Below are 18,296 nucleotides of genomic sequence, written 5' to 3'. Positions count from 1 at the left end.
ATATTTTATTTTTTATGTTTATGAATTTGTTATTGGTTCAATAGAAATTCTATCTTCTCTCTTTTTTTTTCTCTTTTTATGAATTTGTATTTTTATATACATTTGTTACTCAAACTCATTGCAAAAAAAATGTTTATTTAATGGGTGGTCGTTTGTGATTTTTCACCGACGACAACATTATTTTATATTTTCTTAACAATATTGGACTATATGTTTTTAGTTTTGTTTGAACCCGTTATGTGGATTTAAATACAGGTTACTCTTATTTTTAATTTATACATTATGTAAAACTCTAAATAATATAAATAAGTTACTTGACAACTAAACTATATAGTAATATCGTTATATTTTATTTATGTTGTCAAAACTTTAAAAAGCGTTAAAAATCAACAAAAAATATAAACATTAAAATTTGAAAATAATTATTTTACTTTAAAACTCATCAGAATAAATTGAATTCTTTATTAATCTTTTTGTATGTTATTTTTTGCTACTGTCTTATGTTATTTTTACTATTTTAAACAAAAATTGATAGACCAAAGCCTTTCTTGGAACAGTTTAGAGCATGATAGTAATGCATGCTTCAACTCTTTCCATGAATTAGAAACTAATTTATTTATTAGTAATTTATAATCATGTGGCATATAACTCAATTTTGTCCCTAATTTTTAATTAAGAGCAATTATAAATTATATTATGTGTTTCAAAAATTAAATAAATCTATTATTATTTGATAAAACATAAGGTTAATCTGATAGATATTCAAATTTATTCATTTATAAATAATTCTAAACAATTTGGCCTCCAGTTGGGTCTAGCAAGGCTGCTAGATTTAAAAGTCTTGGGTCTACCAGCAATGTCAGGCCCAAGAGTCGACATAAGCAATCGATCACCAACGGCAATCCAACCATGATATTTCTACACGTGTCGCACCATGTGGAAGAGGGCACGTTTGCACGTCGACCTAGATGACACATGACCAGATTTGGTCACGGGAAGACATCTCACGTGCCTCCTTAATGGTGTGAGCATCGCCCACTCGCTGTGGTCTGTGGAACACACGCCAGCAGCTTTTCGAATAAAAAATAAAAAAGACAACGTGAAAATACTAAAACGTCCCCATGATACTCTTAATTACACACCATATCCAAATAAATTTTATTATTGCAATCCATAGTAATTTGTGTCTAGAGTTACAGTAAATACCCCACGCCATTTACCTTTTTTTATAATTGGATTTTGAGTCATCACTTTTCATTTTCAAATGTCATCTCTGATGACTTTGTAAATGCGTTAGAAGATGGGAGGGAAGACAGCAGAATTTCACAATTGCAGAAATTCAGGCCACCAAAGAAGACCTAAAGTTCTCCTGGGAGTCTAAGGGTAGGGATTAGTGTTGTGATGAATGATTACATCAACATAGCTCTTTTCTATTACTAGTGCCTAGTCATTGAAAGAAGAGTAGCCTTGTAGTATTGCTAGAGAGCTATTATATGCAATCCATCATAGCTAATAACTAACCATGTGTCTGGATGAGAGAAGTTAAAAGAGATCCTCCCCGTATAAGTATGTAATTGTGGATGAATATGAGAAGCTGTGATGTTACGTATGATATTTAATGTTGTTGGTAGATTATGTGCTACCAACTTTTGATTCAAATTGAAAATTGCTCTCTAGTTGCGCAATGGTTTTTCCTTCAATGTGTATCAGCACTTTTTCCCCCTTGATGTTTAAGGTGCTGCTGGAGGGCGCAACTGTAATTTCTGGTACACGAATCGTATACTGCATCCCAGAAGTTGCAGTGTACGAGGAGTATCCTGATGTGGTTTCTGCTCAAATCTCTTCCTTGGATGATAAGCACCCGTAAAATGGAACACACTGCAACTTGAGAGATGATGTCCCTAGAAATTCTCTCTGTGGCCCTAAATTAGGAGCACCTGCTTGTGGTTTCATTGTTGTTACTGTTTAATTCTGAGAACATAGGGATCTTCTAGATAGCTGATTCTTCATTTTCCTTTTCCAATTCAATGAAATACCATATCTAAATTCCTTGTATTCTCTGTTTGGATTCATTTATCCACTAATTGGGAAGCTGATCTTTTATGTTCAGTGCTCAGTATGCAAAATTGATTCTTTAATTTTCTCTGCTAAGAATGACACAGAAGTTTGATCTCCGTTGCTTCCTTTGGGTCCCTAGCCAAATAATGAGGTGGGGGCAGTTTTCAGGTTCAAATCTCAGAACAATGTGTCTAATTTTCTCTGCTGGAAGCTTGTTTTTTTTTGTTTCACCGATAGATTAATCTCTGAAAGTATTCATCTTTCTGCGCACCATGCATGGTTTACTCTATAAATTGAACAACAACCATTTTGTTATCCTGCTGTCTTTCCATTCCCGTCTTTATAGTCTGTCCCCAAGTACAAAGGCCTTTTTTATTTTTTTTTATCCTTGTGATGAATTTATATTTTCTCAAGCAGCAAGTTCTCTACTCAGTAACCCGACTTTACCACTCCAAGAAAGTGAAGTGCCATTAATAATGGCAGGTGTGCTATAACATAATATTTCCTCTTGCAAAATGTTTTCATCTTCAATGTATCTCACTAAAAGGGGTGAAGTTACTTACTTTAAACTCCGAGTTACAGAAAACAATTCCCCCTGCTACGTCATTGTCATGTAACAATCAAAATAGGGATAATTATAAAAAAAATAAAAACACTTATATACTTTGATCTATTTTTCATTTTCAATCTAAGTTTGAGAAATTACAGTTTGCCTCCGTGATCAACAAAAAAAATCAAATTAGATAAAAAAGCAACTTTGCCCTTGTATATAATAAATTTAAATATTCATAACTCGCTTCCAAACCTCGTTTCTCTCTCTCCCCTATATGTTTAGTCTTTGTCTACAAACACAATACACCCATACAAATTTGAAGCAAGATCCTTTGTTTTTTTATATTTAATCTCTTTATACAACTACTAGTGGTATAAAACCTCTTCTTGTTGTTATTTTATTCAACCTTGTTCATTGGAAATAGTGGAGAGGTAAGTCTTTTAACATAATCATGTTTTAGTAGCATGTGTGGTGTTATGTTATGTTAAATTAGTGAGTAATGATTAAAATATTGTGAATATACATTTGTTTAACAAAAAATAAATAATTTTTTATTTACCCTAAACCTAATCCCAAAGCTTTGAAAACCCTAAATTAATATGTTTATGGCTTGAATGATTACAATAGTAAGTGTTGTAGTAATGTTTAAACTATTATTTTCTTCTTCTAATGCATGTTTTGTTAACTAAATAGAAAGGCCCTAATTTTATCAATTAAGATTACTATTTATAGTAACCTTAATTGATAAAATTCAGGTTTGACATTTATGACTTCTAGATATGTCTGTAATCAGGGTTTTTACTAGATAGATCTTTAATTAGGCTTGTATTATTTGTAATGACATGATACAAGATATCATTTATTATTACTCACCATGGTAGTTTGTTATATGTTGAGAAAGGTTGGACATATTGTTCATATAGATTTTAAAATAAAAGATGATAAAGGGAATCAAATATTTGACAATGCATCACTATTGAAGTTAACGAATATGCACCAAAGGGAAGAAGAAATACATATTTATATTAATGTTGATGATGTTGCTACTCCTTTAACAATGAGGATACCAAGGTGTTTCATTGGCAAGGTTGAAGGCAATAAGAGAACTAAAGTAAAATACTTTAATATCAAAGGGAATTTGATATAGATGAATTGGATCTTCTTGATAATGATTATGATGATGATGATGGGAAAGTTAGCAGGAATTTTGATAATGGCAATTTAGGAAGTGAAAGAACTGAAAGGGGTAATGTTGGCACTAGTAGTGTACATGATAAGGGTGGTGATAAATATGATGATGATGATGATGATGATGATGATGATGATGATGATGAGGAGGAGGAGGAGGAGGAGGAGGAGGCAAATGATGATTATATTCCTTTTGATGGGGAAGGATTTGAATTTGTTAACGAAGAAGAAGATGAATGGATTGCTAGCTTAGATGTTGATGTATGCTTTGGTAAAAGTTTGTTAAGTGGCTCAGAATTAGAGGATGAATGGAAAATAAGCAACGATGAAGAAGATGATAATATTGCATTTAGTACAAAATCATATAGTAGTTTTGAGGGTTATAAAAATAAAAGTAGAAGGATTGGGAAAAGGCATAAAAGAAGGCAAGTGTTGGTCTTACATCTAGTTTTAAATGCAAGATATTTAAAGTGGGAGTTGATGGATCAATTAATTTCCAAGAACGTCAGATCTTTTATAATGTCAATCATTTAGGGAAGTGTTGAGAAAATAAAAAGTTAAACATGGTTATCATTTGAAGAGACACCTTAATCAGAATGAGAAGTTTGCAGCAACATGTTTAGGTGTTGGTTATGAGTGAAGGGTTTATACTTCACTTGTTTTGGGGGGCAATACTTCCATGGTTAAGAATTTTAAAGATAAACATATTTGTATTAGGCCTTCTATTATAAAAGCTAGCAATTCTACATGTTATTAGTGTTGATCCAAACATATCTAGAAACGCACTAGATACAATCTTAGAGGAAAAGTATAGAATCAAACCACACCCAATGTGACTTTGAAGGGCCAGGACAAAGGCAAAGGAGTTTATAGAATGAACTTATAAGGATTCATTGATCAGACTTCCTAGATATATACATTTATTAAAGGAGTGTAACCCAGATTTTGATATGTTTCTAGGGTATGACCTCAACTTCAATTTTAAAGATCATTCTTCAATGGAGTTTCAGAAAGTGTATGTGTGCCTAAAAGCTCAAAAGAAGAGGTTTTTGAATGGTTTTAGACTTTCATTGACATTGATGGATTCCATCTAAAAGGTCCATATAGAGGTGTCCTTTTATCAATAGTGGGGTTAGATGACAACATTAGACTTTTTTTAGTTGTGTATGCCATTGTGGAGGTAGAAAATAGTGACACTCGGAGATGGTTCTTATATGCCTTGTATAGTTCTATAAAACATGGAGTACGCCTAATAGGCAGAAGGTTTATTATCTATAATATCTAAACATGTTCTTCTCTGTCATGTAATATTTTAACTTGTTTTCTTTTTCTTGATGCAGAATCTATAAGAGGTTGTGGTCAAAATATTCCTTGAAGCAACTCTTAGACATTGTGTAAGGCATATCCATGCTAATCTAAAGAACAAAGAGTTTCATAGTTTAAAGATGAAAATTGGATTTTGAGAAGCAATAAAAGCTTATACAAATATACACTATAAGTCCTATTTGAAGGATATCGGTGATGTTGACAAAGCAGCTCTATATTAATTGAGTAACATCATTGCACAAATATGTTCTGGACAATTGTTTGATGGTGAGATTAAAGTTGAAAATATAACAAAAAATTTGGTTGAATCATTTAATAGTTAGGTTGGAAAATATAAAAGTATGCTAATTATTTTGTTACTAGAAAAAAATAGATCAAAACTTATGTTTAGGTTTCATGATAGATATGTTATGGCTGCATGTTAGAAAACATGTACCACACCTAATGTTAGGAAATTATTAGATAGGTCAGTTGAGAAGTCTAAACAAATGAGAATGATGGTAGCTAGTATAAATAAATATCAAGTTTTTTTATGGCCAAGCAAAATTTTATGTAAATTTAAACAAAACAGAATGTTCATATGATGAATGGTGAATAGAGAATGACGGGCATTTCTTATAGGCATATGGTCCCTTGTATGCAGCACAAAAAACTTAACTTAAAAGATGTAAACCCTGGTAAAAAAAATTAAGTAGAGACTAAGTGAGAAAATGGTCGACCGGTTAATCCTGAATAAATGATAAGTCAAATTATAAATAGCTGAAAATTAGCTATAAATGCCCTAATTGGGTAGTGAAATTAGGGGAGAGGCTTAGAAAAAGGGAGAATTAGGGTTTTCTTCTCTTTCTATCACTTCTTTAGATATCATTTAAAAAGATTAAAGATTTAAAGAGGGTTAAAGGGAGTTTAGAGTGAGGAGAGAAAAGTGAAAAAGGAAAAAGTGAAGAGAAATTTAAGAGAAAAATGAAAGAGGAAAAAGTTAAGAGAACTTTAACTTCTTTTGCATCATTCTCTTGTTCTTGTACCAATTAAAGGTAAGAAAACCAATTTGCATGATTAAATTGGATGATTTTGAGTTTTTTGAATTACAATGTGTTAATGTTGATTTAAATGTGAAATTGTGATAAATTGATTATTGTTATGTTGTTTTATGATGAGAAAATGGATAATGTCATAAGAAAAGACTAGGTAACATTCCAATGGAAAGAATTGAGGGGAAAAACCATTCTCTATACTTGGTGGTTTTGACCAAGAGAGAGAAAATATAAAAATTAGAATTATTTGAGTAATTGACATATAAAGAATGTGCAATTATGTTGGAATAACCTTTAGAAAGGTAAGAAATATATTAGTTTCAACAAAATTGAGAGAAAACATGATTTTCTTCATAATAATACTTTTAGTCAAGACTTGAAAATTGCAAGATTACTTTAACATCATGATAGTGTCAAAATATATTTAATGAGCGAGATTTAATATTTGTGTAATAATAGTTGAACTATCGCTTAGAATTAAAAAGAAAAGGAAAATATGATGTTTAATAACATGAGAACTTGGTTCAAATAGATGTATAAAATGAAAGCCAATCTAAATGAATAAGGATTTAATATGAGAATATAATTGATGATGATGATGGTGTAGGTGAGGCTGTAGGAGTTGCATATATAGTGGGGACTATTATTGTTCACCAACAGATCTTAGGTAGGTGTCCTACACATTAACTTTATTATTAATTGCTAGTTTATTATTAACTACAATTCCTTAAATGCATGATTACATGATGATAATTGAGAGAATGAGTATGTTTATACATTATAGGAATAAAGGTGGGATTAAATGGCATCTAAAAGGGATTGCTGGATTGTTTGGTGTGCAATTGAGACTACTAGATTGTTGGCTTCAAATGGGAATGTCGGATTAATTAGCATCCAAATGGGATTGCTGGATTGTTTAGTTTTTAATTGGGATTATTAGACTGTTGGCTTCCTAATAGGAATGCCAGATTGATAGACATCCAAATAGGATTGTCAGACTAGTTGGGATTACCATATTGATGAGTTTTTAATGGAAATATCGGAGTAAATTTAGGAGTTCAGGATGAAACTAGATTTTAAAATGATGGACTAGAATATTGACTTACAAGGAATGGATAACAAATAGATGGTTGAATAAAATTTTCATGAATAAATAATTATGTTAAAATATTGTATTCATGTGACATGCGTTTGATTTCAACTACATCACAAGGAAGACAAGAATAATTATCATACATCATAACTTTTTGTATTGAATCCTACATAGGATTAAATTTGTAATCATAATTTAGGTAATAGTACTTGTAATTGATAAGATTTAGTATTTGATATTATGTGAAGATAATTATTAAGGATGGATTCAAAATCAAGTTAACGAGATTAGCATACATAATATCATATATGTGCAAGTTTATCTTTTCTCATTGTTTCTTGTGCATGTGGAATTCTTTTATATAAATGTGATAATTGTAATATAGTTAAAGATTGATTATGTGAGGAATCCAAATGAATGGATTCCATTACGAAATTGAGTGTGCATGATGTCACACTTGAAAGTAATAATTAGATGATACGCCACTGATAAATATAATAGTCAAAGATAGAATATTGGAAATATAGGATTCAACTCAAACTGGTCAACAAATTTAGTTGCCAAGTTAATCCAGTCAACCACGTAATAGAATAAGTAGTTAAAAGCATTATTGTCTTAAACGGTTAATGGAACCGACGACCAATTGATCGACTAATAGGAAAATTTAAGAATTCTATGAGAAATCAGTTAACCAATTTAATTACCAAATTAATCTAGTCAACCTTGTTTTGACATTAACAAATAAAAGAATCATGTAGAAGTTGCATCCAAAATTTGAGGTCATTACAGAAGACATATGTCATGTATATTATAATGTAGATACTTTTAGGAAAGCATACAATGAGGTTTTCCACCCTTTATCTAAAGCAGATCTAGATCCATATGAAGATGATGTCATTGTTTTACCTCTTACATTTAAAAGAAACGTTGGTAGTCCTAGAAAGAAGGAGGGAACAAGGAAAAGATCAAACTAGTAATATCAAGAAAAGAGCATATACTCTGAGGTGCAATATATGCATAATTCAATGACTTGTCAAAGAGATACCACTGAACAAATTAGAGGATTGCATGGTGTTGTTCCATGGTGTTGCAATGGGTTTGAGTGGTGATAGGGGTCTGAAGGGTGTTAACAAGGGGTTAAAAGGTGATAGAATAGGTCTAAGAGTGTTACAAGGGGTTTAAATGGTCATACCAGTGTTATGAGTGCTACTAAAGGTGTTAGTAGTGTTGTATAGCTATGAGAGGTGCTAGCAGGGGTTTTATTGGTGCTAGAAAGGGTATGAAAGGTGTTGGCAAGGGTGTGAGAAGTGTTGGGAGGGGTTTGATGGATGTTGGTAGAGGTGTAAAAAGGCCTGGAAAGGGTGCTAGAAATTATAGTGATGTTAGAGCATCATCATTATCTCAACACTCAACCTAGACTAGTTGCATTGATTGAAGTATACATTGTGGATGATTGTTGTTTTATTGAAGTATGCATTGTGAGGTATAATATTTAGTGCATTAATTTACTATTTTTATTCATTTCATTTGAATATGATGAACAATATCATAGTTAGGAATAATAAAATTACGCATATTAAATTACAAACCAATAACAACTTTACATTTGCAAAGCTAACCTCTATATGGTGATTCCTAATCCAAACTCGATGTAATTCATCCTTAGTCTTCTTCACTTCATCAACTATTGGATTGATTTCATTGACACCTCCTTCCCCTCCAGTGGTTAATTCAATTACTTCTATCTATTTCCAATATCCTGATAGTTGCTCTTTTTCCACATGTTATGCACTTTATGTTATTGAACTTTAGTCCATCCAAACTATTACAAATTTTTAGGTTATTTGCATTTGATGAATATGATGGCATTATTACAAGTATAGTATGTGTGTTAGATGATTTTTGTGTTGGGTTGGTAATTTTGGACAATGTGTGTTTGCAGGATTTGTAGTGAGAAATTGTTATTGGAAGGTGAAGAATTGTTGCTGGAAGATAAACATATGTTGCTACAAATTTTTTGGAATTTTTGTTACAAATTTGTGTAACTAATGCTAGATCTAATGGTGTTTTTTGTTGGGTTGAAATGGTGAACAATCTTGGAGAATTGTTGTTTTTAATAAAAACTGATAAAGAACTATTTTATGTGAACTTGTATACTTTTAGTTGTCTTCAATTTGATCAAGAATTGTTGTAGAAACTATTATATACATGATTTTAGTGCCTTTTTTTTTAATTCAAGGGCATTATGTAACGACTAATTTTTCAAAAGAAAATGCCCAACGATCACGCAACCTTTTTTTTCTTATTTTTAGTCAACAGGGGCACGTTAATCCTTAAAATTATTATAATGACAAACCTGTAAATAATGGTTTACTCTTATTTTAATGCAGAAAAATAGAATGTAAAGTGTAATAAAGTTACTAAAGTTTAGAAGACAAACTGTATTTTCTCAAACCTTAGATTAAAAATGAAAAACGGATAAAGATATAGAAAGTTTTTTATAATTATCCTATCTTATAATATGGCATGTCTGTCTGGAAGAGAACTTCCCTAAATTATTATCCATTTTAAGACTTAAATTATTGTCTTTATATTAAAACTTTCTTTATAAGATCCTATATCAACACTAAGTACAAGATCTTAAACCCAATCATTACTTAGATTTGGGAGTTTTAATATTATAAAGTTTTGAACCTAAGAATTGAAACTCAAAATTTTATGTTAAAGAATTGTTTTTGCAGTCTTTTGTATAACTTGATGTCCTGAATTGTGAACTTCTAATAGTAAATAGTGATAGAGGGAAGTCCACATCCAAACACCACACGGTTTATACTATCCATTTAATCAGTATTCCGTTGCGAGTCAAATATTTTTTTCTCCTACAAAACAAATTATATATGCAGGCTTTTACGATATATTTTTGTATATATAAAAAAAATTAAGTGTGAATCAAAAATTTTATGCATACATGTAATAAATAAATTGAGAATTGTGTGTTAATAAATTATATATATAAAAAAGTCCTTAACGATAACTAAAAATAAAACTGGCAAAATCGAGAGATAAATATAGATCAAAATATTTAATTAAAATTAATTTACCTGGCTGTATTTGCTGAATTTATTTATTAAAATTAATTTTTTATTCAATTAAATGATAATAGAAATAGACACACACATTAAATTGATTGAATAAAATAAAAGAGAAATAAATAATATGCAAAGTTGCATATATTAGAAAAATTATCTGAAAATTAAAAAAACTATTTTCAAAAATAAAGTACATCTATACAAAAAAACAATTTATAGATGAATCAGAATAATTTTTTAAAAATTTTAATACACATAAAATAATTAAAAAAACTCTATTAAAAAAAGGTTAAATGAGCAAAACAAATCACTTATTAATTGAAACATAAATTTAAAAATTATTTTAAAAAATACATATTAAAAAAAAGATATCAATTAAAAAAATGAAAAATTGGAGAGAAAAAATAGTGTAGGTATTGTGGTTTAAATTGTCAAACTTGTGATTTGAGTCATGAATTCAACTAGGTTCAATAATTGTTTTTCTCTTAAATTTATATTTAACCTAAATATATATTAAAAAAAACAACGACCAAACAAGCTCAGGCACGCGGGCTTATATGACAAAGGCCAAACGCTCATGGGTCATTGTAATGAAGAGTCAAATGCATGGGTGGGTCTTCAAACTCAGACTTGTGTGCATGGGCTTGGTTTTATTTTTTTTTTAATCTTTTAAAAGAGGAGGCCACCTTTCGTCCATCTCTATTCTTTTGAGAAATAATTTCTTGAAGACACGTCGCTTGTAAACCCAGATTCTGGCCACCATATCGGTGACCAAAAAATCAAGGTAATGTTTTTTTTTTACCTAAAAAATTCAAGTGTTTAAGTCATTTCAATCCAAAAATACATCACCAACACCCCTATAACACTTACAAATCAATCAATCAACTCAAAATGCAAAAAAAAAAGGTCCAAAAATCCAAAATCATACCAGGTTAGATTTAACTTAATCGGCTTAAATATGTTTTTTCAGACAACATTGAAGCTCTAAACAACCAGCATCAAGCCTTTATCATCACATGGAACCTGTTGACACTAAAAAATCATTTTGATGGTCGGAAATGGCATGAACGACTTTCTTTCTCATCGTTAGAATCTAGTGATCTCTCTATCTCCTTTCTCTAACTAAGAACTAAAAAAAATAATAATAAATTTTTGTACCAAAAATGAATTTGTCAAATTTAAAGAGATCTAAATTGTATAAATTATATTTTTTTTAACATTGAAGACCTAATTGTATTTTTCATGAAAACCTGGCACGCCACCCATTTGTAGGGCCTTTTTCATTTCAAACATTGTTCTTTTAATTCCACTATTTCTTAAGAAAATAAAAGCAATTAGCCTTCAATTAAGTTCAAATCATCTAAATTAAAGTTTGATCTAAAAAAAATAAACATAAAGTCCACAACAACATATAAGTTTGTGAACAATGTTTTCTACAATTAAAAAAAAACCCCACTGTCTTTTAGTGTTCTTTATAACTAGATCATTAACTTGCTCTTCGTGGCAAGTTGTAACAATTTTTTTAATGTAAAAAATGTTTAACCGTTGTTAACTTGTTTTTTTAATAAAAAAATAATAATCATAAACTTAAAATATAATACAGATAATCTTTTTTAAATATTGACATAGTGGCATATTGAAATTCATTTTAGAAAAAATAAAAATGACATTAAATTAATATGAATTAATCTTTCAAATACATAACTATAATAATCCTATAAAAAGCAAATCAAAATAAATTATAAATATCAATTCCTAATCAATTTAATATTGAATGATTAAATTTAAAAAAAAATAACAAAAAAACTACCTTAGTTAACCCATGTTATATTATTAAGCTCATAACCCGAGTTATGAGATCATGATCATCTCATAAAAAAAAAAAAATTATAAAGTCAATTCATAAGATTGATTGAAATAACTCCACATAAAAACAAATTGAAAAAAAAATTACGAAACTTAATTATTAAACAATTTAATATTGAAAGATGAAATTGAAAAAATATACTATAAAAAAAATTAAACTATTAGATGATAAAATTAAAAAAAATAAATTCAATTAAAAAAAGATTAAAAAAAATAAACCAAATCAACTCGGATCAATCTATTGAACCTGCGACCTAAGTCATAAGATCAAAATAACCTTATAAAAAACAAATAAAAAAAATTATAAAGCCCAATTAAAAAATATTTAATTAAAAAAATACCAAAACATGAACAAAGTAACTCAGATCAATAAGTCGAACTTGTTATCCTGGACATTAGAACAGGATAACCCCATAGAAAACAAATATAAAAAACATATATATATATATATATATATATATATATATATATATATATATAACTAAATTTTCAACCAACCTATGTTGAAGGATGAAAATGAAAAAAAAAAACAATTAGAAAAAACAACCAAAAAAATTACATGAATCAATTCAAGTTAACTTATTAAACTCGCAAATTAGATGATGAGACCAAGATAACTTCATAAAAAACAAATAAATAAATTACAAAGCTTCATTTAGCTTCATTTCCAATAGATCCAATATTAAATATTGAAATTGAAAAAAAAAATTCATGAGATCAGGATAACTCTACAAAAAGCAAATTGAAAAAAAATTACGAAGTCCAGTTCCCAAACAACCTAATATTGAATAATGAAATTGAAAAAAAAATGTATAGTTGGAAGATGAAATTAAAAAGAAAAATATTTAATCACAAAAGAACCCAAAAAAATAAAATGAGTCAACCTCGATTAATCTATCAAACCCGCAACCTGAGTCAGTCATGAAATTAGGATAACCACAAAGAAAGTAAATAAAAATACTTACGAAGCCCAATTAAGAAAATATTCAATTAAATATTCAATATTCAATAAACATCGTCACCCTACCAAACTTGTGACTCAGATCAAAAGACCATGATAATGAGATCAAGATAAATTCATTTAAAGCAAATCAAGTATGAAGTCCCACTTTTAATAGATCTAATGTTGAAGGTTGAAATCAATAGGAAAAAATAAGAATAAAATAAATAAATCCATGAGACTCATATACAACTCAACATAAAGAAAATTAAAAAAAAATGAAACATAATTCCTAAAACAACCTAAAGATGAAATTCAAAAAAAAAATAAGGGTGAAATCTAAAAAAAAAAAACACAATACAATTCCAATAAATAGTTAAATAGTGTTTTGTGGGTTTAGCTAAAGTATTTAGCTGACATGTTTAGTGTTTTGTTAATACTCAATAAGAAGAAAAGGACTATAGAATTATAAATCAAAGCGATCGATTACCTAAAATTCCTACCAAACAATTTTAAGGCAATGCACATGCTTACGCCAGGCTTTTAATTCCATAACAGCGTGTATCAGGGACAACAATTCCCAAAATGAAGAAACTTCCACAATTCATGTCACGTAAATGAGATGCGTTATCTTGGAAGAAACTCCCAAAAATAGCAAAAACTTATACAGTGCCTAAATCTAACAGAAGATTGAACGGGAAACAACAGATTGAGATTTCACACTTAAAATGTGATGGTAGAAGAGAGCTAAAATAAACTTACATCAAGAAATATGAAAATATTCAGAGGAAAAAAAAGGTAAATAAGCTTGCCTGCAAAATCAAACAAACAACAAATACAAATCCTTCGAAAATTTATGGCATTCATGCTAATGTTGTGATACCAGATAAATGCCTAAACTTGGATCCACAGTGTCCTTGCAGAAGCAGTTATCTCCCCTGAAATAAAATTTTGTAGCATAATTCCACCAGCAATCCAGATTTTCATGAGAACATATTAAAAGCAATGTTCAACAAGTGCAGCCAAAAGTTGAAATGCTAAGTGATTAAGATGTATTACCCAAAGAGGATTTGAGCTTATAGATAGCAGTGTCCAGGCAAGAAAAATTCAAGACTAGGCAAACACATTGGAGTCAATTTGCTCAATATTTGGAAAAAACTCTCTCAAAAAGGCAGTGTAGTTTGTAGATTTTGCCTGTAATAGAAGAAGCGTGACTATAAGTGAAATCACTACACAATAACAAAGTTTACAGCAAGGGGAAAAAAAAGAGGAATATCCAAGGGAAACCAAAAAGGAACAGTAGTTTTCCCTCTTTTTCAAGTAAGCAAACAGCACTGATCCCCAAAAAAAGGTGATCCAAGCAATTTTTTTGGCACATCGAAGCAAAGACTATTATGATATTTACCATCAGACAGGATACGCATGAGTATTGTCAAGTTGCATGCAAACTTTTCAACACGGTTTCTTGTATGAGATATGAGTGCAGACAAATAAGGAAAAAACAATAAAATCAGTTGTCATGCACTTGCCTCAGAAGTTCAACAGACATCAAGAGACAGTATCAATTATGTGCAAGTACAGAAAAAGAGTTGTTCTCTTATGAAATGCAGTATATGCTGATTATACATGGTCCTATCTGGAAAAAGAGCTGCAAGGAGGATTCAATTTCGGTGCTTTTTTTTATCACTCGGAGCTTCTAACACATAAATTCATGTATACAGTTGGCTAAAGAGACATGATTATGGCACATTGGTCTTAAAAGATGAGCATGCTAAATGAATATATATATATATATAAGGAAAGCACTACTTGCGGATAAAACTTGAATAGGATCACAGAATAGTGGACAAATAATGTTGGCATATTCTAATTGCTCTTTAAGGATAAGAAAATAAAAGTGTATAACTGCTAAAGAAGTATCAACATTTTCACTCCTAAAATACGTTGACAGTAGTAGAACAATAAAACTCGAGAGCATAAGGCTGACATTGAAAAATCACCTAAAAGGCTTTAAAAAAAATCTATTACTAGTGATCAACCAGCATAATGAGAATCCATATGATTGATATGCTAGAATAAATTGGAAAAAAAGGTATTAACTTTCCTTCCAGGGCAAGAGATGCACACTGTCACTAAAAATTTTAAGTTCCTCTATCTTCACAAGTACATGCCTTTCTTGCAGCAACTATTCAAAACAATTGGAAAAGAGTCTAGGATCTGGTAAATAAACATCAAATAGGAAATAAAAGTGTCAGACATCTAACAAGATATTGAGGTGACAGGTTGGAAATCTAGCTGATCCAAGAAACGGTGAAAGTGCGGAAGGAGAACCACTGATACAAAGCTCAGAATGATGGGGTGGATCTATGACTCAGGATATACCTTTGAGAGAAAGAAAGGTCATGATCTAATGCTTTCCTATTTAACTATGACCACCAGCAAAACTAGACAAAGAGCAGGACTGAAACATCTCTATGCAGTGAACCATCAACAACATTGTCTAGTAAGCTATAGCTTAGCATGCGGGTAGTAAGGGTCCTGAAAATGTTGGTTCTCCAAGTTAGAGAATATCTTACACATGGATTGTTTTCGAGGTAGATTGTGGTTAGTTTCTCTCTTGAAGAGATGACAGCCTCAGCAACGCCTTTAAGTGATTCTATTTGATTGTCATTGAGCCACAGATCCTCCAACCTGTAAGCATGGCATGAGTCAAGCAATGAAATCAACCAGGAAAGAGACATCATAATCCCAAGAGTTTGAAAGACTACACATACTGGGTGAGGTTCTGAATGTCGTCCACTGAAGTTAGCTTGTTAGATGATACATCGAGTACATGAAGATTGGCCAAGGTTGACAAGCCTTCCATTTTGGCAATACCGTTATGGCTCAAGTACAGTTCTTCTAAAGCAACACATTCCTAAAATTTAGACAAAATAAAAATAATAATATGGGGGATCACATTTAGACAGCAATTTCAATGTGGCAGAACACCATGGATTTTATTTTTTTTTCATTCTTATTTTTTATTTTTGATAAAGCAGAATGCTATGAGTTTGACTAGCTAACAAAAGGGCAATTTCTTTTAAGTACCTCAAATCCTTTCATAGAAGTTAAACGGTTGCTTTGCAAGCTAAGCTTCTTGATGCATTTCAACCCACATAGATTAACAACTTTGATACGATTTCTTCCCATCCACAGCTCCTGTAAACTTGTAAAATTTCCCATATTCTCCATCACCTGTAAACGACCAAAGTAAGTAGTTCAAGTTTTAGACCATGCTCCGGAAATTCCTAAGAATATATTATCCACCATCTTTCCATTTAGTCTCTAAAAGCTTTCTTTTCGCATCAACAGGCTTGCAATTTCTGTATTTGTGTATCCTAACCCCACCAATCCCTAATTCTGGGTAAAGAAGATTCTTCAGAATTTAAAGAGTACTAACCCGTAATCTGTTGGAACCAAGTTCGAGAATTTGCAACTGATAGAGGTGATCAATCTCCTCTATCTTGGTAACTTCATTTTTAGATACATAAAGTTCCTTGAGAGTGTTAGAGGCTTTAGACAATCCATGCAAGGAAGTAATTTCATTGAAAGAAACATCAAAAACCAAAAGACTCTTGAATATGCCGGGATCCGGTATTTTCTTCAGCTTATTATCCCTTAACACCAGCTCCTGCAAACCCATAATATTAACAACACAGCACGGGCATTCCATTAATGATTAAAACATTATTAATCATTCAGTTATCTTTAATTAAAAGTAGTAAAAATAAACTAACAATTTACGAATTAAGACATTGTATTTCGTAATGACAGTGATTAGAGTAATAATTAGAGCACCAATAAATAAATTAAAAATTGAGTTACCTGGAGACCGGAAATTGAGTCCCAGCGAGAGAAAGGCTCAATAGCAGCATCGTCGATGAGGTTTTGACGGAGAGAGAGCTTTTTGAGGTTCGAGAGATGCGCGATTCTAGGGTCCAAGCTCGACAAACGATTCGCGGTCAGGTCTAACTCGGTGAGACTCGGAGATAACTCCACTGAGTTGAGATCATGAAGCTGAAAGCTGGTTAGGTCAAGGACGGTGCTTGATGGATCAATTTCGACCGTTTGATCGTCTGCCTCAGGGTTGGAGCCCCTTGGTGATTGCGCCTCGCCGTCCATTTACAGAGAGATGCTTTCAATCCAACTTTTTCAGTTCAATTTCGCGGAGGAATTCTTTTCTTTGTGGGCCTCTTCACTTTTACATTGCACTGATTCTGGTGCCCACGTTCCGTTAAGGACCGGTTCAAAAAGTTAATTTCAACTTAAGAAGACTGTGTTTGCGAGTGTGGTTGTGGGTGATTTTTAAATAATTTTTTATGTTAAAATACATGTTAATGATGTTTTTTTATTTTTAAAAAATTATTTTTGATATCAGTACATTAAAACGATCCAAAATATATAAATCATATTAAATTTTAGCAAAAAAAATTAAATTTTTTGGAAACACAGCTGCAGCCGCGTTTCCAAACGTAGCCGAAAATATATGGGCACTGATAAAAAAATACCAAAAAAACTTTAAATTTGAATTAAAAATTAAATGCATGTATTTAATAAAAAATATTTAATAATTATATATGTTGATAAATACTAAAAAATATTAAAAATAACCAAAAATTAAATCAAAAAATTAAGAAATAGAAAATATTAGTTTTTTTTTACCGCGTTATGTCATGGGTCGGATGATTTTCTTATAACCTTAAAAAATATATAACAATGCTAGGAAGCTAAATTTTTTATATATAATAGAAGAACTTTTAAACTATTAAGAAGGTGACACATTTGACATATTTTTAAAAGTAATATTGAGATAATGATATATTAAATCAACTCGGCTCAATCATGTTTAACCACAATCCAAGGCATGAGCCCATGGTCACCCTCTTAGAATTTAAATCAAAATAAATTAGAAAACTAAATTCTAATTAATCAAATATTAAAGGTCTAGAATGAAAAAAAAATCAATTAAAAAAATAACTCTAGTAAACATTGACGGTGGTCGGACCAATTTGTTTCCAACATTAAAAAAAGGATGTTCAAGCGATGCCAAAGTTTTTATAGAAGAAAGAAACATTTGTACCTCGGATCATTAACTTAACTAAATCGA

At 30.6% G+C, this 18,296-nt stretch overlaps 1 protein-coding gene across 1 annotated transcript; it reads right to left on the bottom strand.

The window, feature by feature from the left end:
- Window positions 1-13,688: 13,688 nt before the first annotated feature.
- LOC133687980 (protein phosphatase 1 regulatory inhibitor subunit PPP1R7 homolog) lies at window positions 13,689-17,425 on the bottom strand. Its single transcript, XM_062107342.1, has 7 exons — window positions 17,015-17,425; window positions 16,590-16,820; window positions 16,238-16,384; window positions 15,922-16,064; window positions 15,724-15,838; window positions 14,207-14,341; window positions 13,689-14,085 (listed from the first exon to the last, which is right to left on the bottom strand). Exons 1-6 carry the CDS (start codon window positions 17,309-17,311, stop codon window positions 14,261-14,263), a joined length of 1,014 nt encoding a protein of 337 aa, XP_061963326.1. The 5' UTR covers window positions 17,312-17,425; the 3' UTR covers window positions 13,689-14,085; window positions 14,207-14,260.
- Between the last annotated feature and the right edge of the window lie 871 nt (window positions 17,426-18,296).

The sequence above is a fragment of the Populus nigra genome, chromosome 3, assembly GCF_951802175.1.
Source record: "Populus nigra chromosome 3, ddPopNigr1.1, whole genome shotgun sequence".
NCBI lineage: Eukaryota > Viridiplantae > Streptophyta > Magnoliopsida > Malpighiales > Salicaceae > Populus > Populus nigra.
Note: the sequence above shows the minus strand (reverse complement) of the source record. Positions and strands in the feature narration are given on the sequence as shown.

Coding starts and splice junctions, on each gene's coding strand:
- LOC133687980 (XM_062107342.1), bottom strand. CDS start 17,311: ATGGACGGCGAGGCGCAATCACCAAGGGGCTCCAACCCTGAGGCAGAC. Junction 16,385..16,589: donor TTGGTTCCAACAGATTACGG/GTTAGTACTCTT, acceptor GGTCGTTTACAG/GTGATGGAGAATATGGGAAA. Junction 16,065..16,237: donor CTTCTATGAAAGGATTTGAG/GTACTTAAAAGA, acceptor TCTAAATTTTAG/GAATGTGTTGCTTTAGAAGA.